The sequence below is a fragment of the Heliangelus exortis genome, chromosome 2, assembly GCF_036169615.1.
Source record: "Heliangelus exortis chromosome 2, bHelExo1.hap1, whole genome shotgun sequence".
Lineage (NCBI taxonomy): Eukaryota > Metazoa > Chordata > Aves > Apodiformes > Trochilidae > Heliangelus > Heliangelus exortis.
Window position 1 is genome coordinate 43,333,777 of NC_092423.1, and position 27,191 is coordinate 43,360,967.

A 27,191-nucleotide genomic window follows, 5' to 3' on the forward strand; every position below is an offset into this window, starting at 1 on the left:
GAATTTATTTTTTCCCCTCAGCTAATACTTATTAGTTACATATGTTTGCAGAATGCAGCTCAAAGGGCACAAGTAACTTTTCCTTTGAGCTCACTTGGCAGGAGGTTAATGCATTCTTATAGTTGTGGTTCACACACAGAAGTGTGTACAGCAGTCACCATATGCTTTTACTACAAATGACTTCTAAGTAGGCTGTGTATGGAAATTGGGTTGGTGTGAGTTTCAGCATCTCTCCTTTGCCTAAGAATGGTGTTGCTGAAGGATGTAGCCTCTGACAAGAAGTTTTAACTTCTTGCATCTTTCATATATTACTAACTAGCTTTCAATAATATCAGCTCTTAACTGTGATAAATTTTGAGTAATTGTCTACCTTTAAAATAATGGTGGGAGAAAGGAAGGGGAGGGGAGGAAGGGGAAGGTGGAAACACATAACACAGTTAGAAATTTTTTCATGAATGATAAAATGTAGTCAGTTCTTTACCAATGAACAAAGCTGGAGAAGAAGCTATAGCAATTCGTTCTATGTGATCTTCTTCTGCAGCTTGCAGAAAAGCAGTGTTGGCAGATGTTGTCTTTTTAGTGGATACTTCCACAAGTATTGGCCAGGAAAACTTTCAGAAGGTGAAGAATTTCCTCTCCACTTTGGTTTCAAATCTTGATATTGGCCTTGATGCGATTCAGGTTGGGCTGGCACAGTACAGTGATGAGACTTACCAAGAATTCTTGCTGAATCAGTATTTGAAAAGTGATGTTTTGGAGCAGATTGAGAATTTGTCATATAGGAGTGGAGAAACTTATACAGGAAGAGCTCTGGATTTTGTCAACGGAGTGTATTTCACTGAACCTGCTGGTAGCAGAGCTAAGGGCTACGTCCCACAGGTAGCCATTCTAATCACTGGAGGAGAATCCAGTGATGAAGTTGAATTGCCTGCTAGAAAACTGAGAGACAGAGGCATTTCCCTCTACGTCGTTGGAATTGGTGTCCAGAATACAACTGAGCTTCAGCAAATAGCCAGCAAACCTTTTGACAAATACCTGTATAGTGCTGGTAGTTTTGATGACCTTCAAGATCTCACCTCAAGACTTCTGAGAAACTTTCCCTTTGCAACTAGAAGTGAGACAGAAGGTAAGAAATCATCCTTCTACTTGTGCCAGTTCAGTTATATGTACTGTGTAATTGTGAAAATGAGTTTTCAAAAAATGATCCTGGTTTTGATGTCTTTTACATTGGCTTTACTGTCATGTAATGTGACTGAAAACAATGAGGCTAATTTTGAGTTAGGTTGCAGTTCGGGATGGTGTTGAAGTCAGTAATTTGTTAAAATGGGAAAGTAAGTTTATGCACACTGCTCTGTGAAGCTGAGTCCTATTGTACTGTGAAGAAAATCAGGGTCAGATTTAGAGGTTCTATGAAGTACATTCAATTTGAATTCATTACCTCTGGTGGAGCCTTTTTGTGAAACCATTTTGTTTGGATGACATTGAGCAGAGAATTATTTCTTGATTAAGCTGTGCTTTGGGTAAACCTAATAAACTTTCTAGGAGTTATAAAAAGGAAGTGAAGTTATATTTTCCCTTTCGATGCATTAGCTGAACAGCAAAATTTATGGAAAATATTTTCCCTGTTTCTGTAAGCACTTTTATTGTTGAATGTTGAAAGGGGGAGGGACATAAAAAACCTAAAATCAGGGAAAAAATTGGTATTTAAGCCAATTATGAATGATTAAAATGTAACGTAAACATAATTTCTAAAGTGAAATTTTGTCCCTGATTTTGCAGAGGTCATTGTGAATAGCTCCACCAGTTTTTCTCAATGGAAATATTAGAGGCTAGAGATTATGCTGGAAGTTAGGCACTTGGCTTTAATCCCCTTCAGAAACTCTTACACTGAAGGATGCATTTGGGTTCAGTTTAATTTGTGAAAGACAGTGCTGGAGCAGTTCTCTCTGTGCCCATCCTCCCAGGGACTGTGACTATCCTTTAAAGCCCCTTGTTGTCTTTCCTGTGTTTTCTTCATACAAGGATTTTTTTGCATGTGTTGGATACATGCTCTTTGTTCTCTTCATTACCCCATAAACTGATCCTACCCAGCTCTTCAGGTTTCATGCCCTTAGTGACCAGAAACTTACTGTGAAAAAGAAGCACTGGGATGACCACACTGTTCTTCTAAAGCTTTTTTGTAGCAACAGCTGAACAGATAACTTTGCCTCTCCTGCATCCTAGGCTCATGTGATGTTGAACACAGCAAAACTGTCTGGTGTTTGCCAGGGTGCTGGGGGCCAAACTGAAGAGCTGAGCCTTCCCTCCTATAGCCAGAAGGTATTCTTTGTGTGAGTTACATCTGGCCAAGTGGTTTTCAAAGAGGAGGACAGTTGGGCCTGGTTTTGTATGAGCTCAGCACTCCCCATCCCATGAAGAACTGAACAGTCCTCCAGATGAAAAGCCATGAAGCCTAAAAATATCGGGCTGCAGTGGAAATGGAGTGCCTGTCATAAACTGTGACTGTGTCTGATCCAGTAGCACCTCCTGGTGTTTCATGGCCAGAGAACAGGGAGGTTTAGTGGGACAGACATAGAGCAGTAAACTTAATATATGTACAAGCACACTTGTTTAGAGAGAGAGAGAAGATAAAGGAAGCATCTTGGCTTTGAATTCACCAATGGGTGTCTTTATTGTTAAGTAAGTTCTGCAAAAATGTGTCTTGTAACTCAAAGAATAGCTTCCTGTGAAGCCTGTTTTCTTTTGCCCTGTCATCTGTTCTCCTATGTTTACTCACCTTCTTTCCTTTAATAAATCTGTTGATTCCCCTTTCTCCTGTCACACTCTTTAAAATGTCAGATTTTCCAAATTTAAAAAAGTAGATTGGAGTCAACAGCAGTAAGGCAGGACAATTTAACAATGTTAGATGTGTATGAAAAGAGGTGTCTAGAAAAAGAGCTTAGTTACACAGAGGTGTGTGCTCCTGCAAATAATTACAGATTATCAGCAGGGCATAGAATACCTACCAGAAGCTGTTTTACACTTTCTCAGGCACAACACAGTAGCACAAAAATGCATGTTTTGTGGCTGTTTTGGTATAATTGCTGGTACACTGGGGAGCTGGCAGGCAATGTTTTAAGAGCTGGGCAGCATGGCTGACCAACTGTCAGGGCTCAGCTGCTGAGTCTATGGTTGCCCTTCTCAATCCCTCTAAATTATGTGGCTTAAAGACCCCAGATCTCAGAAAAATCACATTATGAAAACATACTGGATGTGTGCTGGATGTGAGCACATACAGGAAGGAATATCCACATTCAACAGAACTGTCTAATCAGCAGCATCCCTCACAAACAGGAAAATGCTGTTCCCTGAACTGATGATGGCCTTTGTGTCACAGGGGTTCTGTGAATCTTGAAATCAGATATGCAGCCTTACAACCTGTTGAAGGGGCATGACTGAGGGAGGTGTGTGTAGGCATGGATGTGTATATAGATATATTTAAGAGCTTAAGAGAATGTCTTTTTCTTGTGGACTAAACAGAAAACCTGCAAAGCTGTCCTATGTTGCTCTGAAGCCTGAATGTTGCAGTTTTTTATCATAAGAACTCAATCAATGTGAGCTTTTCCATTTAAAGATTTTCATGCTGCTTACCAGCAAATCATACCCTCTAGGGGGTGGTTTGTACCACAAGTGAAAATACCAAAACGATGATGGCCACTCAGAGAGAAAATTATTTCTGGATTTATTTGCTTAAAGAGCTAGACACATACATCTCTTTAACGAGGGAAAAACCCAGAAAACTGTAAGGAGGCATATATGGAATAACAGTTTATAAGAACTAGCCCAAACTAGCAAATGTGGAAGCCAACCTTGTGATAATAACAGCAAATACTGTGATGTAGCTAATTTCTCCCCCCTTCCCCCCCAATCATCTTGCCCTCCCCAAGCTGATTTCTTTTGTACCTTGATTCTTCATGTGTCATACTGAATTTTATTCTGTGCCCCTAGATGCATTATCATCCACTTCTGTATCTCTGCAAGGATGGCATGCAGTTTTATTTGTAAAATTGCACTCTCCCTCATTTCTCTCATGTTGTTTTTTGGTTTTGGTTTGTTTTTTTGTTTTTTTTTTTTTTGGACCTGTTCTGCATTTGTATGTATCATCTGGTCTTGTGACTAAGTCGTAAGCACAGTCAGCCACAAAGCATTTAACAGCTGGACAATAGTGACCAGGGATGTAGACCAAGGCAACATAGAACCACTGAAACTGGTTGGCTGACAGGTTTTCCATAAATATAAAAATGATATAAATATAAAATCTCATTGATTCTGACTACTGATTTTAAATCTACTATATTTCCATTCCCATGGTCATGACAAAAATGAAGACCACAAATTTTGTATATTTGTAGTTTCCTGTTTCTTTTACTTTTTTTCAGATTGTGACATAGATATTTCTGTAGCAATTGATATTTCAAGACGCATGCAGCTAGCATCTACAGTGCTTCTGAAACAGAAATTGCAAGCATTCCTCCCCAGGCTTTTACTGCAGGTGAAATTGCTGCCAAATACCAGCTGTAATGCTGGCTTTCCAGCCAACGTTAGATTCAAGTTCCAAGTATTGGCACAGACCAAACAGTTCATCTTTGACTCCGATTTTGAAGACTATAATGAAGAGATCATCCAGAAGTTCTTGGATGCACAGACCACTGTGGACACTTACCTGAATGCAGACTTCTTAAAGGCACTTGAAGAGAAGTTCTTCAATGTGACTTCTGCTAAAGTGAAGGTAATTGAGTAAATGTACATATTGGAGAAACTATACAGTTTGCTATTTCCAGACTGATGCTGACTATTCCAGGAGGACAAAAAGGTAGTTTGAGAATTAATTAATCCAATGAACAGAAGTACAGAATGGTTGAGGAACCTCTGGAGGTCACTTTGTCATCCTCTCTGCTCAAGGAAGGTCAACTGGAACAGGCTGTCCAGAAGCATGTTCAGATGACTTTTGCATATCTGTAAGAATGGAGACTCCACAACCTCTCTGGGCAGCCTCTGCCAGTGCTCAGTCACCCTCACAGTAAAAAAATGTTTTATTGTGTTAATATAGAACCTCCTGGTTTTTCATTCATCCTGATATAACTGCATAATAATTTCAGGTTCCCTGAGCACTCCTGGAGTGAGATGGTACCCAGAACATTTGGGTTAATACATATGGTCATGAGTATTCATGCAGAAAAACCTTCTTATATTTACTGTGAAATGTCTTTGTGCTTTGAGCAATGGAAACAGTTCTCTTTTAGAAAAATCTAAGTCTTGATTCTGAATCTCTGTTGAGAATCATGACAGCTCTAAGCAGAAGTCACAGAAAACAACATCCGAGAAATTTGTTCACAGAGGCCGATTTGTGTAGTTAAGTTGCCAAATAATTTCAATTAACAAAACGGAGTTCTGCTCAGGGATAACTCCTGATCAGGAAAATCTGCATAGGCACTGCAGTAAACTCATCCATTTTGAAGAGAGGTGAAGGGAAAAACGTAAGGCTTCATCTCATCTTTTCTGAAGTGGAGAATCTTTCCACTTAGGTGAAAGAAAGTTAGATCTCATGGGACTGTTTCAGGGTCATCTCCCTGACAGCTTCTTCTAAATAAGGTGCTGACTCACTAGAGCACTGAGCATGACCCTGTAGTAGCTGTTTGAATATTATCACTTTGAATATTATAATTTACTAAGGTCTCCATATAGAAGAACCTTCTTGCTGAGGAAGGACAAGGTAGCCCTTACAAAATACGTAAGAGATGTCCTCTATGAACCTTATTTTATAAAATGTTAATTTTGATCTGATGTAGAGTGAGAAAGCCATAATGTGACAAATTCCCCTGCTTTCAGATGGAAGTTGGCATTCTATTTTTTTACAGCATTTGCATTGGTATGTCTTAGCAATTAAAGTTGAAATTTTGTGCATATTTAATGCTATCTTTTCCCCCCAGGATTTCTTAAAATGTCATTTTATTTTGAACAGGAAACATGACAACATATGATTTGGTTCTTTTGGGGCTCAGTAGAGAGAACTAGAGTGACATACAAGTAAAAGCAGGTTTTTTTTTTTCTTCCTAATTGCCAATTCTGTTAGATCCTTGTTGAAGGTTATAGTTAAGCAAGGGTTCTTTCTGCTTATGCATTATTGCTAGAATAAATACGGTGCCTATCTCAGCACTTTACCTGTGGATTAATATTCCTTTCTGATACTGTTTATGTGCACACTGAAAATTCAAGACTTCAAAATGCACATTAAAATACAATTTAATCTCTCTAGGATCCTGAGCAATAACATGCTTGTTCTGTAATGATTATTACTTATAAACCTTATCAGGGGTAGTCATTCTGTTTTCTCTGTTGTTTGCATGTCTTCTTTTCTTGATTACGTGAGGATTTTTCCAGCAAAAGGGTTCGACCTGATTCCAGCATTTTTGACAAAGCAAGACTCAAATGTTCCACCAGGACCTAAATGAAAGCTTTGTGAACATATATAAAGCCAACACTAACTAACACTCCATATTCCATCCCCCATCCCCTTGTTTTAAAATTCGAAGATTGCCAAGAAAAAGCACCAAGCCCAGGCCTACAGTGTTATTTCTAACAGTCTGACGTGTTTACCCTTACAGGGTCCAGCTCTCCACTCTATCACATGCTGCTTGAGCAAATGTAGAATCAGTGCCATGTGTCTGGGAACTTTCCACCAGCAAACCCAGTGATTTTTTTTACACAGAAGTTGTATGTTTGGTGTGGCAGTCACTTCATTTGCCTTTGTCACATTAGTTGAAGCTGTGCATTGTATAGAGAATGTAAAATAGGATGGGAGGGTGTGTTCTAGGTGTGCTTGTCCACTTGTTGGTCAGAGGACCAACAAGGACTTAAAGTTATTACTGTTGGGTGCAGGAGACAGTTTACAGTTAACTTGTGCAGCCTCTTTCTGGGAAACTGAATCCACTTCTGCTTCTCAGGTGGAAAGTGAGGAGAGAAATGGGAAGAGACTGGTAGGTTGTAGGGGAACTGTAAGAATTTGTGCTTTCTTCAGCTCTGAAAAGGCTTTAACTGTAGATTTTTGACCTGAAAAGGTGGGGGTGTAGCCAATATAGAAGGGTCAGGATTAGCATCCTTATTTGAGCTAAGCCTTATATTTTTACAAGGAAAAATATGGCAGGGAGTGGAACAGGATGATGGTACGCTGCCTGTGTGGAAAGGGCAAGGATGCAGTTTGGGTGACAAGTCAACTGGAGCTGCTCTTGCAGACAGGGAAATTTTTGTTTGCTTTAAGTTCTTACCCTTGGTTACATGTGGGAGAACTCTTCTGACATCAGAGAAAGCTCTGCAGTGGGTGAGTCAAGGGAGAATCAGTCTTCCACCTAACCTGCTAAGAAGAACACAGATATACAATTAATAGTAATGCTATGAACTCCTTAGCAAAACAAATCCCCCAAATGGGAGTGCTGTCAGGGAAGAGAGGCCTTAGTGTTCTGGCTTCTCAGAATTTTTTCCACCATATGTTCAAGATCTGCCACAGTATGGTGCGGACTTGGCCACTTTGTACCCCATTTTCAGTGCACTTTCCTTTTTACAATGTCTCAACTTTAAATCCCTCCTCCGTTGACTTGTCAATATCTCCCTTTCCCAACAGGTTCTTTTAGTGTTTTCAGATGGGGTGGATGATTCACTGGAAGTCCTCAGAAGAGCAGCTGACTCCCTTCGCTTTAAAGGTATTGCAGTACTCCATTAATCCTTCAGCCTCCTACTACTAGTGGCCCAAGGTACTGCTCCCCCACTGCAACTTTTCCACATAACATTGCCACTCTGTGCTCATATGACATTTTTCAGGAGTCACTGGGAGAGTGTTTGCTTCTCCATGTCAACCAGTGTACACGATGGCTTGTCACTGGTTGACAGATGATGCCAGAAACATGACTGGGGTCACAGAGGCCCTGGAATGGTTCTGTTTTCTGCAGTTCTGCTCCAGCATCTGGGGCAATTCAGGGCAATCCCTGTCACTGATGAGCACAGCACCAGAGACTAGATCCAGATTCTGCAGGAGAAAACAGTTTTACACTTCTGTAAAGCTGAAGTCTGGTCTGACAACTGAAGAGGGAAGTTAATTGGGAAATTACTGATTATTGGATTTTTCTCTCATACATTGTTCTCAATAGCTAGATGTATTTTAACACTGTGTTGAAGTCATAAAATATAAGAATCTTTTAGAGAATTAGTGTTTAGTCACAATTAAATTGTCAATTAAATTGTATAGTTCGGGCATTCAGTAATTTAAATCTATGCTTATGTTGAAGGTCTTGATGCACTTCTATTAATTGGCCTGGACAACACTCAGAACCTGACTGAACTTCGGGAAATAGAGTTTGGCAGAGGGTTTGCATACAACGAACCTCTGAGTGTTAGGTTTGCAGAAATTGGAAGCATCTTGCAGAGAAACCTTGTAAGTCCTTCTGTAATATAAACTAAAGAGGCCCAAATGAGTCTTTTTTAATGTTTAATTTATATAAATAAAATTTTTCTTGTTATTTGTCAGGATACTGTTGTAGAAAGGAAATGCTGTAAAGTTGTTTGTAAATGTCTTGGAGAAGAGGGTGATCGTGGAGGCCAGGGAAGTCCTGGAAGAAAGGTAGGAGAGATAAAATAGACACCACTTAAGAATCAAGAAAGCATTTTAATTTTTTGTACTGTTTCAGAGCATGCATGCATGTGCTTGTGACCTTTGCTTTTAGGAGAGATGAAGGAGAAACATGAAATGTGATTTCTCTGCTGCATGTTCCTATTGCAAAAATACTCTTGCAATGAAAACAATTCATAGATATAAAAATCATTAGGCACTCTCCATTGCTTGTTGAGCAGAAAATGGAGAAGGATTCAAAAATTAACTCTGATTAACCAAGAGGCTTATTAACTATTGTGGATGAGAAGCTTCCAGCCAACAAACTGAGAGCAGAAAATAATCCTTCTTCATTAGGTGTGAGCCTTATCCTTTTGTGCCTCTGGTTGTTCCAAACATCCTCTTCTATAAGTTTCTTCTGATACAATAGAGTATTACTTTACATTATTTCCTTTAAGATTTTATATTGTCTGTCCCAGGCCTTTTGAATATTACAGATATCACCTCTTTACACAATACTAGTAGACTTCATTATTAAGGTTTTTAGTATATGTCTTCTCTATTTGACTATTGTTGATGTCATTATTCCTACTTATTTCACTAACACATTAAGTAAATGATACCTGTAGTTCATATACTTCACTTATATGATTGCAGTTAAATGTATTTTTGGTGGTCACTTAGCAAAAGTGCAGACTTCTAAAATTTACTGATTTCTGCCATTACTTGTGTTGATTTTCTTACACCTTTCTGTTTTATTAAAATGTATGGATTGATGTGTTTTGACAGAACAGTATCCAGAATGTAGACATAGTTGTTTTGCAGACAGACACAATACCTGGGTTGTACCACCTACAACTTTAAAAGCATGTTTTTGCAGCACAAATTCATGTCTCATTTTTGTTGGTTTTAATTCCTAGAAAATTACATTTGTTCTAGTTCCTCTCTGTTCAACAAAGTTTTTGCCCTGAGGGTATGACTTTGCATCACTCAAATACAAAGTTGCAGTATTCCTAAAAGTCTTGTGAGGTGTTGCAGTCTTTGTCCTAACAAGGTTTCAACTCCTTATGTTGTTAGTTTCACTTTAGAATTTCATTTGTGTGTAATGGTTCCTTTTCCAAATCACTAAGGAAGAGATTTACTTTGACCAAATATCCCGCTGAGCTTTGTTAATCCATGAGACAGTTTCCTGAAATAACATACTAACATTTTGTATTGAACATTGTTGTGTTTCGGTTTTTTTCACAGACACATCAAGTGTGTAGGACCATGCCAGATGTCTGTATAAATGTAGTCCATGCAGCCTGCCCTCCTCAGTATAAACAGATCTGATTTTCAGGATATGCTTTATATCTCTAGGTGCTGAGTAATCTGATAAAAATTAACCCAGTTTGCTTGGAGAACAGTGTTTCTTACCTCTTAAGCCCCTCTTTTTCAGGGAAGTGGGGGTTACAGAGGATCTCCTGGCCATCCTGGTGAGGAGGGTTGGATTGTAAGTAGCACTGTTCCTTCTGGCTAAGATGTTGTTTGTTTTTGCCTGAACCTGTCTACACTTTTCGGTCAGTGCTCATCTATGTTAACTTTAAATGTATTTAAGTAGCATATATCTGAAGGTATATATGCACAGACTTGATTTTCTGTGCATCTGCACCTCACCAATTATGTCTAAAGCAGAAACACAATCAATTAGAAAGCCATAAATGTTACACATAAGATGCTGCTTTGTGAGTCTAACTCAAATACTCATTTTTCATGACAGATTGTACCAGATTCTGTGCTGATAACTCTTATAGAAAAGGCCATCAGTTCTGTCCCTAGAATGAATGAATGTCTTACAACTGAGTAGCAAAGCTAAAATCCTTTGTGGCGTGCTGTTCCTGGCATAAACCTGAACATAATTTGCAGAAACCAAAGCCCAACCCACAAGTATTATTTCTTCCTCTTTTGCTGTCTAGAAACAAACAAAAAAGCCCACAAAGAATAAGAATTTCCTTAGCATCGTAAGTACAGAACTAGTTTTATAACACTGCACCCATGACATGATTACTCCAAAACACAGGTAAGAAGCCAGCAAACCAAGAAGCAGCCAAGGATTTCTCTCTGTACATAACTGCAAAACCCACAGTGCAGAAGTTCCAGTTTTCACAGTAGATTGGTCAGCCTGAATTTGCCTTTGGTGAGGCAGCCTGGGGCAAGCCTGCTGCATATTCAGAGAAAGGTGGTAGTGAAAAAGAACAGTTGTCATCTGGGATTATCAACAAAGTGCATTGTGATGGTGGTTTTACAATTCTTTGGAAATCACTTACTGCAACCACAGGAGCAGTTTTCACAGAATTATTCTTTTCAGGTGGCCTGATTTGCTGAATGATAGAATAAAATTCCACATATGCAATTTCCAAAATGACTTAAAAATACTTATGACATTCAGGAATAGAACTATTTTCACATCCTTTCACAGATATAAATTACATAAGTAGGAAACAAAATTCAAACCTTGAGTTTTTTTTTACATGCAAAACCTTTTGAACACACTGAAATGGGTGCCCCGAATTTTTCACCATAGCATTTTGATTTGAAAGATTCTAACTCATGTATTTTTTGAAGATGAGGGTGAAAAGAATTTTGTATTTGTTTTCCTGTAAGAAATGGAATTTCTATTTTTTACCTTCTGAGAATCCAGAATCTTGTAGAACACATAAATTATAGAAGTCTTGTTCCTGAATTTTCTGGTTCCATCTTTTTTCCTTTTCTTTACTGTGGAGGGATGAGACAAAAGAAGTCATGTCCACACTTTCAGAAACTTCATCTCTTGAATGTGAAGCCTACAAATGATTTTCATATTTTAAATTTTCCTTGCCAAAGGCTAAATTTGTTTCCAGCCACAAGATAAAAATTTGAAGCATCCTAAGCAATTGAAAGTAGTAAATGCAGAGCAGAAAGCCAATTGCTGATAATAGGCAACAGAAGATGCCACAAGGAAAGGAGCTTAAGAAGATGATGCTGAACAGCTTTGGTTTATCATGGTATAGTCATAGAATGGTTTGGGTTGGAAGGGACCTTAAAGATCATCCAGTTCCAGCCCCCCTGCATGAGCAGGGACACCTCCCACTGGACCAGGTTGCTCAAGGCCCCATCCAGCCTGGCTTTGAACATTTCCAGGGAGGGGACAGCCACAAGTTCCCTGAGCAACCTCTTCCAGTGTCTCACACCCTCACTGGAAATAATTTCTTCCTAATATCTAATCTAAATCTCCCCTCTTCAATTCAGCTCAGGGACTGATCTTAATTAAATTTAAAAATATAAGCAATGCCACCAGGCCAGAATGCTTAAACTTCTGGTTTTTCTTATTGTGGTGTGGTTCTCTGGTATCACTCTCTAATTTAATCTAGAATGTGATCCATGTTGCTTTTTTGTTATTTTAGAGAGAGATATCTTTCTTTCAAGGTGAAAAAGAGTGGTATTTTTCCTTCTGATCTTAGGATCTTCAAGTTTGTCTTCTCTTTTGTGTGGTAGTACAGGGGCTCTCACGTTTACTCTAAGTTTGTTCTCATCTCATTTCTCATTGTTTACTTCTTTAGACAGCAATTTTAGGGGAATCTGCTGTGAGCTGCTGCTCCCTTTCCAGTTTTTTTTTTTTTATATAATTTCCATCCTGGCAAGCCTGGAGTAGAAATCTTCAGACATCACTAATTAGAGAAAAGTAATTCAATATTTAGCTAAAAAGCAACCCACCGAAGGGCCTACTTTCAGTGACAGAGATTTCAGTTAGAGATTGGTAGTGCAGTGTAAAACATGGCATGGCAGTGAGAGCAGAGAACCTGGTGCAACTCAAACCAATCACTGACTGTTCTCTTATGGCCAATATGAAAATCCCCATGTGACATCCATTTGTGTCTTCAGTGCAGTGAATGCTGACATAATTCTGTCTTGCTTTAATCTTATATGATGACTTAACAGGTTGTCATCATTGTATGGATGAATTGGAAAGTTGTTTTGTTTCTTAGGGGGAGAGAGGCCCAGCTGGTTTCAACGGGACTCAAGGAGACAGGGGATGTCCAGGTGCCAGAGGCCATAAGGCAAGTATGTCACTTCAAAGCACCTCCTAATTTTGTTTCCCAGAGATCTGTTTTCTGTACTGAGGACAAATCCCTGTAGTGTCTCTCTCTCAAGCAGGGATGGACAGCAGTGCCCAGCTTGTAAGAACAGCAAACCATTTTTTCTGTCTCCTTTTGAGGCGTACTTTGTCTAACCAAAGCATGGCTGAATGGCTAAGGAGTTTGCTGATTCAGCAACATTCCAGCCACCCACCATCAACTCCAGACTGACCTGAGGTAAAGCTATAAAGCTTTATGGACAGGAACGAAGATGAAGGCTGTCTTCTTTTCCTGCCTTCCCACAGGAAAGGGGTCAATCCCACACATGGCAGTAAGGGTTTTTACAGCAGGGTTTATAGATACCAAACCCAGCATGCCTCTACACAACAAGCTATTGTGTCTTGCTTCTCAATCTCAATCAAAATACTTTCGCTAAATTTCATCCATATTTATTTTGAATTTCAGGGAGGCAGAGGCCATAGAGGAGGTCAGGTATGTGTTTTCGTGTGTGGTCAATTTTCATGTTACCATGTGAGTTGAAAATATCAATAAGGATGAAAAACCATGTAAATACTTAAGGGTAGTTAATATACTTCTTCCATGGTCATATAAGAATAAATTTTAAGTCAGCTCTTAGGTATCACATTATTAAAAACCATCAGTCTTACTTGTATTTTTAGTAGATTTAGTGTAATTGGCAGGAAAGCAATTTATTTACTGGCTGTTTTAATAATCTGTCAAGATAGTATTTTTAGTGAGCTGTATCTTAAATTCTAATTGTTGAAGAAGCAGAGCAGAAAGGGGAAAAAAGATGATGACTAATGTTCCTTGAGAATTTGGATAGCATTTTCACTGAATTGTTATTGACACTTTTTCAGTATCCAAAATTGTCTGTTGATCCTGCAACTCTGCTTATTTAACCTTTCAAACATGCCTGTTCATCAAAGTGATATTGTCACCAGTATGTTAAAAAAATGTGAAGCCTGGAAGACAATGATCTGTAATTAAAATGGAAATCAAATTGTAGAAAATGTTTAGTAGCCTCAAACCCTCCGAAGATACTTGCTTCCAAACCTTAGCAGCTGTATATGCGAGAAAAGTTCAGGGAGTTTTTCTGACAGCTCTATTTAAAGTACTGCTGTCTACTGACTTTTTTAATCCTCCCATGTGATTTTTGTTCCCTTTTCCATTTTCTTTTCTGTTCCCTGAAATAATTTGTTCTCCTCTAAACATCTGATTATAGAAGAGAGAGAGTGCTTGCTGACAATTTTGATTCATCCACGGTCAATTATTGCACAGCAGGACTTATCAGGAGCACAGACCATAAAATGAAATCCAATGAATATGTGAATGTCTTCATTATGTTTTACTGTTATATCCACTAATTTTATATTTTACCTAAAAATATGAGACTTACTAGTCTTATCAAAATGTGCATTCAGCTATTTTTTCTTGTAGTACATCCAAAACTGCTATAAACGAATGAAAAGGTTTGCTCAGGAAATTTAATTAGGTGGTTTTACAAAGTCAATTTGGCATCAAAACATACAAAGCAAATGTATCTGTAGCCTCTATCAGAGTGACATTCCTGTTGGTCTAACCAGCATATACCATGTGCTTTTGTGCCACTTTCAATGATTTGTTGATTGAATATGCCATCAGGGTAGTGGTCTCTGCTAATTTAATTTCTTACTACAAATAAACCCAACACAGTTAATTCCTTCATTTTTATCTTAGTCAAGACAGACAGAAGAGGCACTTCAAAATATCCTTTAAAAATTGAGCATGTTACTTGGCCAGGTCTGAAACATCAGGGAGCATACACAGCTGTAATAAGGTTCTCACAGGTATAACTTTGTAACACAATTCACACAGTGGTAACAGAAGCCTCACTCTCCATCTGGACAGCAAGTTACCATCGCAGACTCCCTCAGGTTTGGGTGAATATTTTATGAGAACCTGGCTTCCATAAATGTTTGCACTATGGTGGTTCATTTCTGCAAAGGGAAGAGAAGTTCTGTTTGTGTTTTAACAAGAATGTGACCACTGTTGATGTAGCAAGCATCACATTGTTGAAACAGTAATGAAGTTTCTTAACCAAGTCCTAAAGGCTAACGTCAGTCTTCTCTAATTGTTTTTAGCATGGGTATTCTTTCTAGCTTTTCAATGCAATGCTCACAGAATAAAGTTATCTTTTTAAAAAAGCACAATACAAACACATATGATGGTTGACACCAGCATTATGAGACTGTCAGCATGTTAGATCAAATACTTGTAGTTGCATTTTGGAATATATCTAGATGTTGAAGATGCTGCAGTTGGGAAACAGATTTGAAAACTAACATTGAACAGCAGAATTTAAATCCTGATGAAGGTCTTTAGTTTTAATAACCATTATTCTTATTAAGTGTTCTTAACTGTTGGTTGTTTTGAAAGTTGATAATTCAGATTCTAATGAATTATTAATTCTTATTTATAATTGCTATTCTAAATTATTGTTGATAGCTATTGAAAAGCACTATTCATATTCAAGTTTCCAAAAATAGGATGAACACTTCTTTCCTTGCTTAAAGAGGCAAGTGGACTGATGATAATACTGTTCGGGTTTTTTTTGCTTATTGCTACAGGGTGAACTCGGTGAGAATGGATTTGATGGCACTGATGGAGAACAGGTAATCATTACTGTAAATGTGCAATGCAATTGAAGACCCCTTTATCAGAGTTTAAAATAGAGATTTTTGTGCCTTTGAATGGGCTTTAAACCTGAACAGATATTCTGTTGTTTAGTGTTTAGATTTGCATATCTGAAGCTGATTGAAGTTGGATTCTGCCAGACAAAAATTTACCAGATTGAACAACCGTTATTTTTTCTCTTCTTTCTTCCACTTTTGTGAGTATAGGGAGAGCATGGTTTTCCTGGGCCTTCTGGAGAGAAAGGCAACACAGGAAAACAGGTGAAGTATCCTTCATAGCAACGTTTTGATTTTATGGAAATGTATTTTTCAAAGTGTAATGCTACCTGTAATGTCTATGAGTTGTTTTTAATAGCTTCCTGTTCTCTGTTATGGTGACGCTCCTGCTGCAAATTAGTGTAGCTCTGCTGACTTAGATGTGTGTTCTCTTATCTGGCCTTTCTTTACCACAGATATTATTTTTACCTATTACTGAATTGCTTGTGGTCTTTTCATAAATTTAGGGCAGAAAAGGCTCCAGAGGAGAACCAGGTGAACGAGGAGAATCTGGTCTAAGAGGAGATCATGTAAGCATATTCCTTCATTTATGTTAGATTGCAGTGATTTGTGTCTGGATTTTGTGATGCATCTGTGTGAAATATCTGTGATTTGAAGAGTTTCATCACAATCCTTGATGGTGCAATAATCTGCAAGAAATATGGCATATTCCAGAAGTCCTGAACTGATATATCTGATATATTGCTTGGAAGGCAAATATTTAAGCTTCAGGTGTCCTGCTTGTTCCTTATATTTTTATTGTATTTGTTTGTTTATTTTTACCATGGGAAATGAAACTCCTTTCAGAGTTACTTAATCCTCTCTGGTGGTTCCCTCCCTGCAGTGGAATTTCTGGATCACTGGAAAACCATTTGCACTGACTCTTGGTTAACAATTTATAATGATGCAAAGGCAAATTAATTCTTCCTGCTGACATTTATTTCCTTGCATGCGCCAGAGCCCTTATATATCTGCAGTCCCTGAGGACTGAAATTTCAGTGGAGACACTACAGCTCATGCATCACAACTTCTCTCATATATTATTCAAAGACCTTTGTTACAAACAGTGTTGACTCCTGTCTTCCAATGCTTACTGTAAAAATCAGGTGTCCTGGTAACTTGCCTCTGAGTGATTGGGATTTCACCTGTGTCTATCATTAAGTGGCTAAATGGAATTCCATTCTGGTGTAGCCCTGCTGAAACTCACCAACTAATTACAATCTTGACTCAGTTAACTATACCAAAACAACCAGAACACCTTCACATTTGTAGGATTTAATTTATTGCCCATTTTTAATACTTACTTGTCTTTGCAAAAAAAGCTTTGTGGACTTTGCAGAACTTCCTATATAGTGTTCTTAGAAGCATTTTAATTTAAAATGGCCTTTGTATTTCTTGTTGGCTGCAATGGCAAATGTCATTAATCCTATTTCTGTATCTTTCCTCTGTAACTGGAGTAGTAAAGGTGTGCTTGCTGAAAATGCTGAGATTTCTGCTTAACTTTCTCAGGGGGATCCTGGGATTAGCAATAATGTTCTTGGTCCTAAGGGTGAGAAGGGGAGCACAGGATGGCAGGTAAGTGAGTAGTTCTATATGATGGAGAAAGGACTTGCATAATTTCTAAGTTCTATTGGCTGTCAAGTGATTAAGCAGCTGTTTTTATTTTATTTTATATTTTGTCCTTTTTTTTTTTTTGCCTATATTTTTTTCTCTGGTTGCAAAACAGAAAACTTTGAGAAGTGCTTGTTGCTATAAAAAAGAAAAAAAGAATTTAAACGTTAACTAAGACAATGGAAATATTCTCATGATATAGAGCTAAGTGAATGTATTTAATTTAATATAAATATATTATTTTACAAAAAATTTACATCACCAGCCTGAGAGGTTTCTAGTAATGGGTTGTAAGGATACTGTGCTGGGAAAACTGCATTGATTATTAGCAGGCTGCACTTGTTTTAATACAGAACTTCTGTTTCCTTGGAATCGTGGATAAGCTCACTTAGAATATAAGAGTTGGGATATGGGCCTGTATAGTGATGTCTGAATTTTTAAGAGATGTTTGAGTGATACTACAAGAAAAGAAACCAACAGAAAAGCACACCCTCTTTTACTATTGCACTTCATTTGGAAAGAATAAGCAAAGATGATAAATAGTTGGACAGTAGAGTGTAGGTGACAGTGAGTGAAAGTGAGAACTAGCAACAATAGAGAAAAATCAACTATTTTAGAAGTTTGATTCTATCTGAACAAGCAGTATTGTGTGCACAGATTCAGATGTGTGCATGTGCACAAGTACATCTATGTAGTGTGTGTAGGGCAGTAGAAAAACTGTGAGAGTCACTCCTGGGAGAATAATTATGTTTTTATGACTTTTTGGTAACAAGCCTCATCAAACTTTATCATCTTAAGAAGCCCAACTGAAAGGTTGAAGCCCACAAAAATGATTTTACAAAAGTGTTGACATTTATTTCCTTGCATGCTCCAGAGCCCTTATATCAACTGTTAGTGGACTAGAAATCTTGTGTTAGATGGACTGGAAATCCAAAGCAAGCATGACCTCTCTGGTTTATAATTTGTTATTGTAAATGATTTCCAGAAGACAAGGATCAGCATCTAGCATGATAAAACTGATTGCAATGAAATTACTTTAGTAGAAGGAACACATGAAGAAGAATTTGTAAATACAAGAAAAAGAGTATTTGAAGGCTTGCTCATTACTTTGAATTGCAGGGAGACCCAGGACCACATGGACTCCAAGGAGAGCAGGGTGATGATGGCCCTGATGTAAGTTAATAGTAATCAGTACAGTAAGTAACTGATCCATGATACACTGGAATTCCCATTGAGAAAATCAGTTTTTCTCTTTTTATTCAAGACTTAAAACTCCTGCAATAAGATAAAAAAATTCTAAAATTTTCATTGGGAAGCATACCTGGCATCAAATTTAGTAGCTTATGTGTATTGCAATATTTTTCTTAGTTGTTTGTTTGTTTCTTAGTTGGTTGGTTGTTTTCAATCAGGACTTTGCTGTCCCATATGTGATTCATGTGCAGTTACAAGCCTTAAACTCAACGTGAACTCTTCTGTGACCCTTAATTGCTTCATAATTTCATCTTAGATAGATCTATCCCTTCTTCCACCCTGTGACTACAAGTTCTGTATGCCTGTTCAAGCTTACATGTAAAGTGACTGACAGCTGAATCGCTCTTTTTAATCCACTGGCAACTGATACTTGAAGGCATCTCTTCTAGTCTGTCAGAAAGGTGCCTAATTCTTCCAAATCTGGAATGATGAACACTCCTTAGTCAGGCTACAGAAATGTCCTGAAGGCATTTGTGATGTGAGTTTTAACAGCATCATTGATTCATGCTGCTGAGCCACGTGCAGCAGGAAGTGATGCAAACCTCTTAGCTCAGAGGGAGAGAAGGCAGCTCTTGTTCTATTTGTTTTAGCCGAGGGGCAGCTGACCAGGAAGATGTCCTCCAGAATTTTGTTGAGATGCCTCCTCTGCACTCATTAAAGGTCTAAAAACTTTTTTTTTTTTTAATAAGGCTTACTTGTGTAAGAGTTTCTGTTCCAGATCCACTCATTTCTCATTTTATTTTAATCCTTTATTTCAAAATAATAAGCTGTATTGATTTGATTGTATGTATAATGCAAGTTATTCTAAGCTGTTTTTTCACATGTTCCTGTGTTCTGGATATAATCTCATGCCACTTATTCTTAGGGTGCAGCAGGTCGAAGAGGCCCTCCAGGTGTACAGGTGAGTGGCTGACACTCCTGCTGCCTCTCCTTGTGGTTAAACCCCAGCTGGCAGCTAAGCACCACACAGCCCCTCTGAGGGACTGTGCTCCCCTCTGAGGGACTGTGTCCAGTCACATCCCAGCTTCATGCAATACACAGGTAATCCTTGTGCTGGAACCTCTGCTCTACCTTTTGCTGAAAATTACAATTTGGATTATACTTTGAGAATCCAGAATTTTCAGTGTCTGGAGTAATGCAGATAGGAGTAGACATGGGAAGATTTTTGTACTATTCACCAATAAGGGAAATCACTGTGCTTTCACTACTCACAAGGATCAGTGTAACTTGAGAAAAAAATGAGCATTTTATAGTAACTGTTTCCTATTTCTATCTCAACAATTCTTTACAGGGCTTATGCAGGCATTTTGGGTTAAAAAATTTAACTATAATCATCAAGCCTGCCCCTTTATTATTTCAGTTCTTGCTTAGTAGCTCAGAAATCCATTTCTTAAGTAATTATGCAATTTTATGCTTTTTTTTTTTCCCATTGGATTGCTGCTGAACTCTAAAAACCTAATGTACATTTTTTAGTCAGGTACCAGCAGAAAGAAATAATAATTGAAGTGAGCTCGAGGGTAATAGCATAAAAATTGAAGTCTATGGAAATGGATTTGTACCTTGTCTTTGTTGTACTAACAAGCACAAGAACTCAGATGTGGTTAGAAAACAAAAATGTTCAACTTTTTTGGTAAAATCAGAGTGCAGAATTAATTGAACATTTTGAGATAACCCTCTTAATCTCCTTGGGAACCTCCTCCCCCAGTGAGGAGTCCACCCTTTTGTAATATTGTAGGTACCAAGAAATGACTAAACTTCATAGCAAGACAGAATTTTATCTGTTTTATTCTTATGTACTTGATAACCAGCTTTGACTTCTGAAAGTGTTAACAAAAAATTGGAATGGGTCAGTAGGCATGTTCAGAGTACATCTTATATAAATAACCTGTTAAAGAGAGAACACTGAAGAGATGTAAAAATTGAATGGCAGAGAATCACCTTCTTCTGTCTTATATCCTGGAGAAACTGGATGGAACAGTGAGCCCTGCACTTGGAAACTGACATCCATCCTTGGGTGAGGCTTTGGTGGTTATGTCCTCCCACCAAGATATCTTGCACAGCTCTATCAGCACAAGGTATGAGAACTTTGCTGCACAGGCTTCTTGGTGTCCTGGGCCAGGAAGCAGAACTACATAGTCCTAATGTTTGAAGGGTTTTTCAAAGGTCTTTCTGTGGATCACGGGGTGTGACTCTAAGGAAATATGATATGGGCAGTCCTTCTGGAAGAGGAAGGTTTTGTGCTGAAATGGAATGGAAATTAATTCCACTTCCAGATGAAGATAGATATGAGTCATGGGGACTCAGTGATAAATAATCAGATTACAGGCAGCGAGCTAGAACTGACCCAGCTAATGCCTAAGGACTTGTTCTGGCTTTAGCTCTTAATAAAAGCACTGAACTAACATCCTTGTCAACAAAGCTGTTAACTTCCCTCACTCTCAGCATGAGCACACCCCTTTTCACCGTATCCTGGAAAGGGCAGTTTCTCAGGATTTCAAGTTATGTGTAGCTTTTTTGTGACGAAAGGGAGACTAGCTTTTTGAAATAGTTTAAAAGAAGTAAAGAAGCACAGCTTAGCCATTCTTAACAGTCAGAAGCAGTCAGCAGTCAGAAAGAACAGAAGGTGTGGTGTAGCCTCAGAGTGGCATTTGTCACAGACAAGTAAAATGCTGCCATGTGTGTTCCAAAACAAAGCAAAATAGTGAAGATAGAAAACAGAATAAGCTAGAGGGGAAAAAAAAAAAAGCTACTCTTCTGGGCTTGAAATTTATCTATTTTCATGGCAGTCAAAGTGATTTTAGTGGGAATATATTTCTATATGATTTTTTTTACCACTGATTTATTCCAGCCTGACGTCAGTCTATTCACTGATGTTCCATGTTACAGTACAGGCTACAAATCAGCTTTCTCATTTTCTCAAATGCTTGCTTCTTGCTTCTTTTCCTTGTCTGTCATTCTTTTTGCTTGTCTTTCATTTTATTCATATGGTGATGAATAGCAGCTCAGCCTTTTGGATGCAAGTTTTCTTGAGAGATTCTTTCCAGAAATATCTGTTACCCAAGAATCTTTAGACATATATTTATAGTGGATCCAGTGAAAAGATATCTGCAAGGCCTGGAATATCTTGGTGCTAATTGTCACCATTTTACTCAAACCAGCAGAATTCAAATATTTCTTACCTATGTCAGCTAAACTGATGCATGCTTAGTTGGCAACTTTTTGTAGATGGGAGCTGGAAAAAGGTGGGGTTTTTTCCATCATCAAGGAAGGTTTTATCTGCCTCACTGAGTAACCAGAGTGAAAGATGGGGAATATCAAGACATCTAATACTTGGGTGTATTGTGAAGTAGTTTTTCGTGTATTGTGGAGAGGGTCTGCCCCTGCGAGCCTGGCTTTTATAGCTTTCTTGTAAAAATCTCTGGTCTGCAGTGGACAAGGACAAGCATAATGCAGGAATATTGCTGAGACCAGGGTGCAAAAAGCAAAGGAAAAATAACTGATCTCTTGTGCTGCAGCTTTTATATTCATTGCACACCCTAAGCAACAAAAAGAAGCTACTCAGCTCTTCTGGTTTTTAATTGAACTTTTTTCAACAGTAATTTGAAGCTGCTTGAAAACTGTTTGAGAGAATTGAAAAACATTCTATCCACTGATACTCTGTTTAGATATAAAATTATTATTTGTTTATAGGTGATATGATAGGTGTTAATTTATTTGGTTTGGTTGGGGTTTTTTGTTTTTGTTTTGGCAGGGTGAGCAAGGAGATCAGGGGGAACCAGGTTACCCAGGAGACTCTGGTCATCCAGGCCCACAGGTAACTGAAAGGTTTTCTGACTTGTTTCTGTGTTAACTATGGAGAAAATGAGTTGTCAGTCTTGTCTTTTGTTTTTCTTCTGGAATGCTTTCTTTACTTCAGCTCATGAATATTATGAGTAAGATTCTTCTTTTGCAAATCTCTGTAAACCTGAGGAATTAAATCTGGCAAGTTTCTCCTCATGTGGCTTATGTGGGTGAAGCTTCTAGTAAAATGAATAGAGGTAAGTGAACAGCAGAAATAAGTAATTTAACTGATACATCTCTAGCTTACAGGATATTATCAGGCAGATAACTCCAAAATAAATAATTGAGAAAATGCTATCAGTGAATACATAAACTCTATTGGATTTTTGAATTTTCAAGAGAATTACGGTCATAGTCTGCTTACAGTAGCTTTCTTAGATGCTTTGAAGATGCTCTTAAGATTTAGATAACTTTAAGATACAGGGAACTGGAGAAAGTGAGAAACCAAACAGACAAAAATTTCACCTGTGCATTTAAGCTTGTGAAACAGGCACTTGAATTCTGGCCATTGCAGCAATCTGATCTTCACTGAAAGGCTATCAGCATTAAACTGACTTCTTTTCAATGGCTTTTTTACATCAGGGCCCAAGAGGACTACAAGGGATCAAGGGACTTCCAGGACCCCAAGGCATTCCAGGCATTCTGGTTAGCTTTAAATGATATATTCCCGCTCCACATATTAGGGGTTTTAATTCTTAGTGTTGACATTATTCTTACAAAGAGGTTTTTTTAAAAAAAACAAAACTTATAGAAATAAGAAACTGATGATTTTTCAGCCTTGAAAATAAGTTTAGGTGGTAAATAGGAAGTGAACTTCAGAGTTACCAAGCTTTTGCATAATTACTATGTAAAACCTTAGTTAAAGATTCCACTCTTAAGTTCTATATTATCCAGACTAACAACATGGCTTGCAGCATGTGTGAATAGAGATGTACAGATGTGTGACTGAAGGCAAAGTTAGGTAATGGTCATTGGTTTCACTAAAATATGGCCTCTGAGATTTAATGCTAGAGTTTGGTGGGACTGTGACTATTAAGCATTGCCTGCTGATCTCACTTGCATGATGCTGTTGATTTTGGGGGTTCTTATTCTGGTATTACACCAGTGTAACTGGACTGGAGTGTCCTACTCTGTTAGCCTGAGCATCATGTAATGATTCTCATGCTTACACACGTTTGTATGTGTGTCTATATGTATTCATGTTGTTTGTGCACACATGCATGTATTTATTGTGTTTCTGTGCAGATAGAAAATAACATTCACACTTAATAACATTCTGAGAATCTTAAAGCAGTTGTACAGAAACCAGGAAATAATTGGAATGATAGCTTGCCCAGTAACTCTTACTGTGATTCTGAAAAAACTGTTAATGTGATAATATTTATGCTGGTTCTGTAATATTTTCAAGTGACAACCTGGAATGCAATGAGCCCTTGATTTCTACATTGTGCACCTTTTAACTGATCTGTCTGATTACAGGCCAGCCCGGGTGCCCCTGGTTCACCTGGCTCTGTTGGGACGTTAGGTGCAAGAGGAGCAAAGGTAAAGATTTTCAAAGTACTTAATTACAGCAGTCTAACAGTGTATTTCATTCAAGAATCTGATTGAAGAAGCATGAGCTACCACTGGTGTTGTTCTTCTGGAACATGTGAAAAATGTTGAATTTTATAGACATCACCTGGTAAGGCAAGTGATACATGTTCAAGGTAACATAGAGGTATCAGGGCTATGCTAAGAAACTTTTAGTGTTGCCATGACTCCTGTTTTAATTGCTTTTGTGGTCGTGGTTCTCAGTGAACCCCAATTTATCACAGAATGCAGCAGGGATAATTCAGTGCTGGCCCTTGAGCTTGTTTTATGATTCCTAGAATCTGTTCAGTCCATTGAAATAATGTATGTATGTATGTTAATCATAGAATCATAGAATATCTCAAGTTGGAAGGGCCCCATAAGGATCATCAAGTCCAGTTCCCTGCTCTTCACAGGACTACCTAAAACTAAACCATTATGACTTAAGAGCATCTTCCATACACTTCTTGAACTCTGACAGGCTTGGTGCCATGGCCACTTCCTTGGAAGCCTCTCCAGACCAACCACTGTCACTGAAGAGCCTTTTCCTCATGTCCAGTCTGGACTTCCCACTTCAATAAGCATGGCTGCTTATTTTAACCATTTTGTTCTAAAGATTCCTTATCAGTCCAAGAAGCCTTGACTGTTTATGGTGTCTGTTATACAGGAATAAATATGTTAAGAAGAACTGGATCAACCTGTAGTTAAACAGAACTTAAGTCATACACTAATAGGTAGTCCACATTATGGTTCATTTATAATAACTGTTCGTTAATGTTTCATTAATGGTGTTGAAATAGTAGGCTTCCTTTGTTAAGTAAAATATAAGTGATTTTGTGAGTCTAAAAGGCATAAATAATACCAGTTAGCTAATCCTCTTAGTCTCTTTGAAGGTTACTACTTATAGTATATTATTACATTCAGTGACATGAAAAGTGTCAGAAGGTCAAAGTGCTGTTAGGACAAGAGTCACTGAAAACACAGTGAAATGGTGATAAAAATTAAGAAGAAGCACATGAATTTAATCCTGTCAAGAGATGCTTCAGGCTGGTAGATATCCAGTCTACATCCTGCTACCTTTAATACATTTTTTTTCCAGAAAACTCTCCTTTCACTTGTAATTCTGTGTAACAATGGGAATTTTATTGGGTGACAGCCTTTGGAGTGTAGCTGCATGGATGCCAGCACACACTGATTTGCCAAGTGTTTTCCAGTTGCACTGCAAGGAAACTTCCATGAAAGATGGTCTGTAATGGAATGCTTTTTATGGGCATCAGGTAGACTATAAAATATATAAGCACACTTCAGTCTACACACATCAGCCAACAAGTTTACATTTCAGAAAGAAGAATTCTCCTGAATGAGCCAAACTAATGCTTTTTATGTTTTGTTTATAACAGGGTGAACCTGGTGATCCTGGAGAGAAGGGCCCAGTGGGACCAGCTGGCCAGAGAGGCATACCTGTAAGTCTTTCTGCCCTAATTCAGGCCCCCTGTAGTTAATACCCATCCAGCTGAATCAGTACAATTAATTTCCTTTTCTTTATTTTCTTTATTTCATATGATGAAAATTATTTCTTATTTGGCCCTCAGTTTCTTTATGGACACTAGATTCCTTGTGGGCCAGAGAGACTATCTTTCCCCTCCTGTTCTCTAGGAGAGGGAGAATATGCCAGAGGTGAGGCATAGAGTAGACAGGAACTGTGGCTTTAACTTGTGTTCTCTTTCTACAGATTTAGCCATAATTTCCTACAGGATTTAGACTGTGTTGTGATGTTTTTTACTAGCTCCTGCTTCATCAGTCTTAACATCCTGGGCACCTTATTGTAATGGGATGCCCTTATTCCAAAATGGAATTGGATGTAAATCTAATCCTTTTACTCATGGTATATTCTCAACCTATGAAGGGGATGGATGGCAGAGTTGCCTATGGTCCTGAAGGAAGCAAAGGAGTAAAGGTGAGTGCTGAGTCAAGTTGTCTCACAGTTTCCATTCTGCAGTGTGAAATCAAGCATAACCATCCATACTTGATTCAAGAGAAATGCCAAACATGGCATTTCTGAGGTTCAGCAAGAGGCTCAGGCTTCCCACAACCATCCTTAAAGAAATTCTTCAGTAAGATAGTCTTTTCAAAACCACTGTCTTTTAGTCTTTCCCTTGGTCTGTGTATGTGTGTATGAGAAATTGTACTTCTTGGAGTACACAGTGCTTTCTCCCCTGTTCAGTCTGCTTGACTAGCCACTCTAGTTGGCAAGTATTGGTAAGCTAGCCACCTTAGACTCTTTAATTTTTCATCTTTCAGTGGAGGGATTTGCTGACTACCAAAATGAGGGTGATGCTGTCCAAACATTCTCACTGTTTTAATGTGAAATATTGTCGTGCATCTATTGTCATCAGTAAGATCACATAATCACAGAATTACTGAGGCTGGAAAAGACCTCTGAGATCATCAAGTCCAACCCTTGATCCACTACCACTGTGGTTACCAGACCATGGCACTGAGTGCCACATCCAGCCTCCTCTTAAAAGCCTCCAGGGACGGCGAATCCACCACCTCCCTGGGCAGCCCATTCCACTGCCTGGTCACCCTCTCTGTAAAGAATTTCTTCCTGATATCCAACCTAAACCTTCCCTAACAGAGCTTAAGTCCATGCCCTCTTGTCCTACTGATAGCTGCCTGGGAGAAGAGACTGACCCCCCATCTGGCAACAACCTCTGTGAGATTCTGCTGATTATCTCACTGGTTGGAATTTTCTTTGCCTCAAAAGAAACAGAGTGAGGAGTGGACAAAGATAAGAACTGATTGCTGAGTCTCTGGAAGCCTGTCATAGTTTGAGTACGAGGAACTAAGAGAGGAGAGTTTTCAGACTCTGAGAGGGGCAGAATACAGAAGGGTCTATTCCCTCCCATTTCCTGCCCATCCTCTATAAAGGTCAGGCAGACCTGAGCCCTGCTCTCTTTTGCTCACTCCTTGCTGCTCTGCTGTTCCCCTGCACTCCTTTACCATCAGCTCTCCACGTGCTCTTCAGTATCCACATCCATTGGGTGCTGGGAAGAGCTGTGGCCCCCCACCTCCTGAGCCAGCCCTGCTGCAAGGAGCCCTCAGGCACCTATCCCTGCTGGCATGGGGCTCGGGTTCTGTATGTATGTGTGTATTTGTTCCCTATCCCATGTGTTACTGCCTTTCCCCTGATCTAGTAAATCTGTTTCCATTTTTATTTCCAACTTTAAGTCTCTCATCCTTGTTACTCTTTTCCTGTGGGTGGGTGGAGAGAGGAGGGCAATAGAAAATAATTCTGTCTTCTGGTTTTTGGTTCTCCCAAATCCAGGTTCTTGACAAGGCCCATCTTTTCCACTCTCCCTTTTTGTAGGAGAAGCAGGTTGCTGTTTAAGCTACATAAAAGATAGAAAAGTCTCCAACTGATGAGCTCCTTTTTCTAAAATGACTTTTTATTGAAAT

The 27,191-nt window shown here is 38.6% G+C and overlaps 1 protein-coding gene across 1 annotated transcript; it reads left to right on the plus strand.

Moving 5' to 3' along the window:
- Positions 1-528: 528 nt before the first annotated feature.
- LOC139792901 (collagen alpha-4(VI) chain-like) lies at positions 529-27,123 on the plus strand (the record flags this gene model as incomplete). Its single annotated transcript, XM_071736867.1, has 15 exons — positions 529-1,243; positions 4,419-4,768; positions 7,658-7,736; positions 8,319-8,464; positions 8,558-8,650; positions 15,360-15,404; positions 15,929-15,991; positions 16,971-17,036; positions 18,192-18,245; positions 19,189-19,224; positions 22,075-22,137; positions 23,643-23,705; positions 25,133-25,195; positions 25,639-25,689; positions 27,103-27,123. Coding segments are annotated over 15 exons (1,908 nt in total), but the record flags the coding sequence as incomplete, so codon positions are not given.
- Between the last annotated feature and the right edge of the window lie 68 nt (positions 27,124-27,191).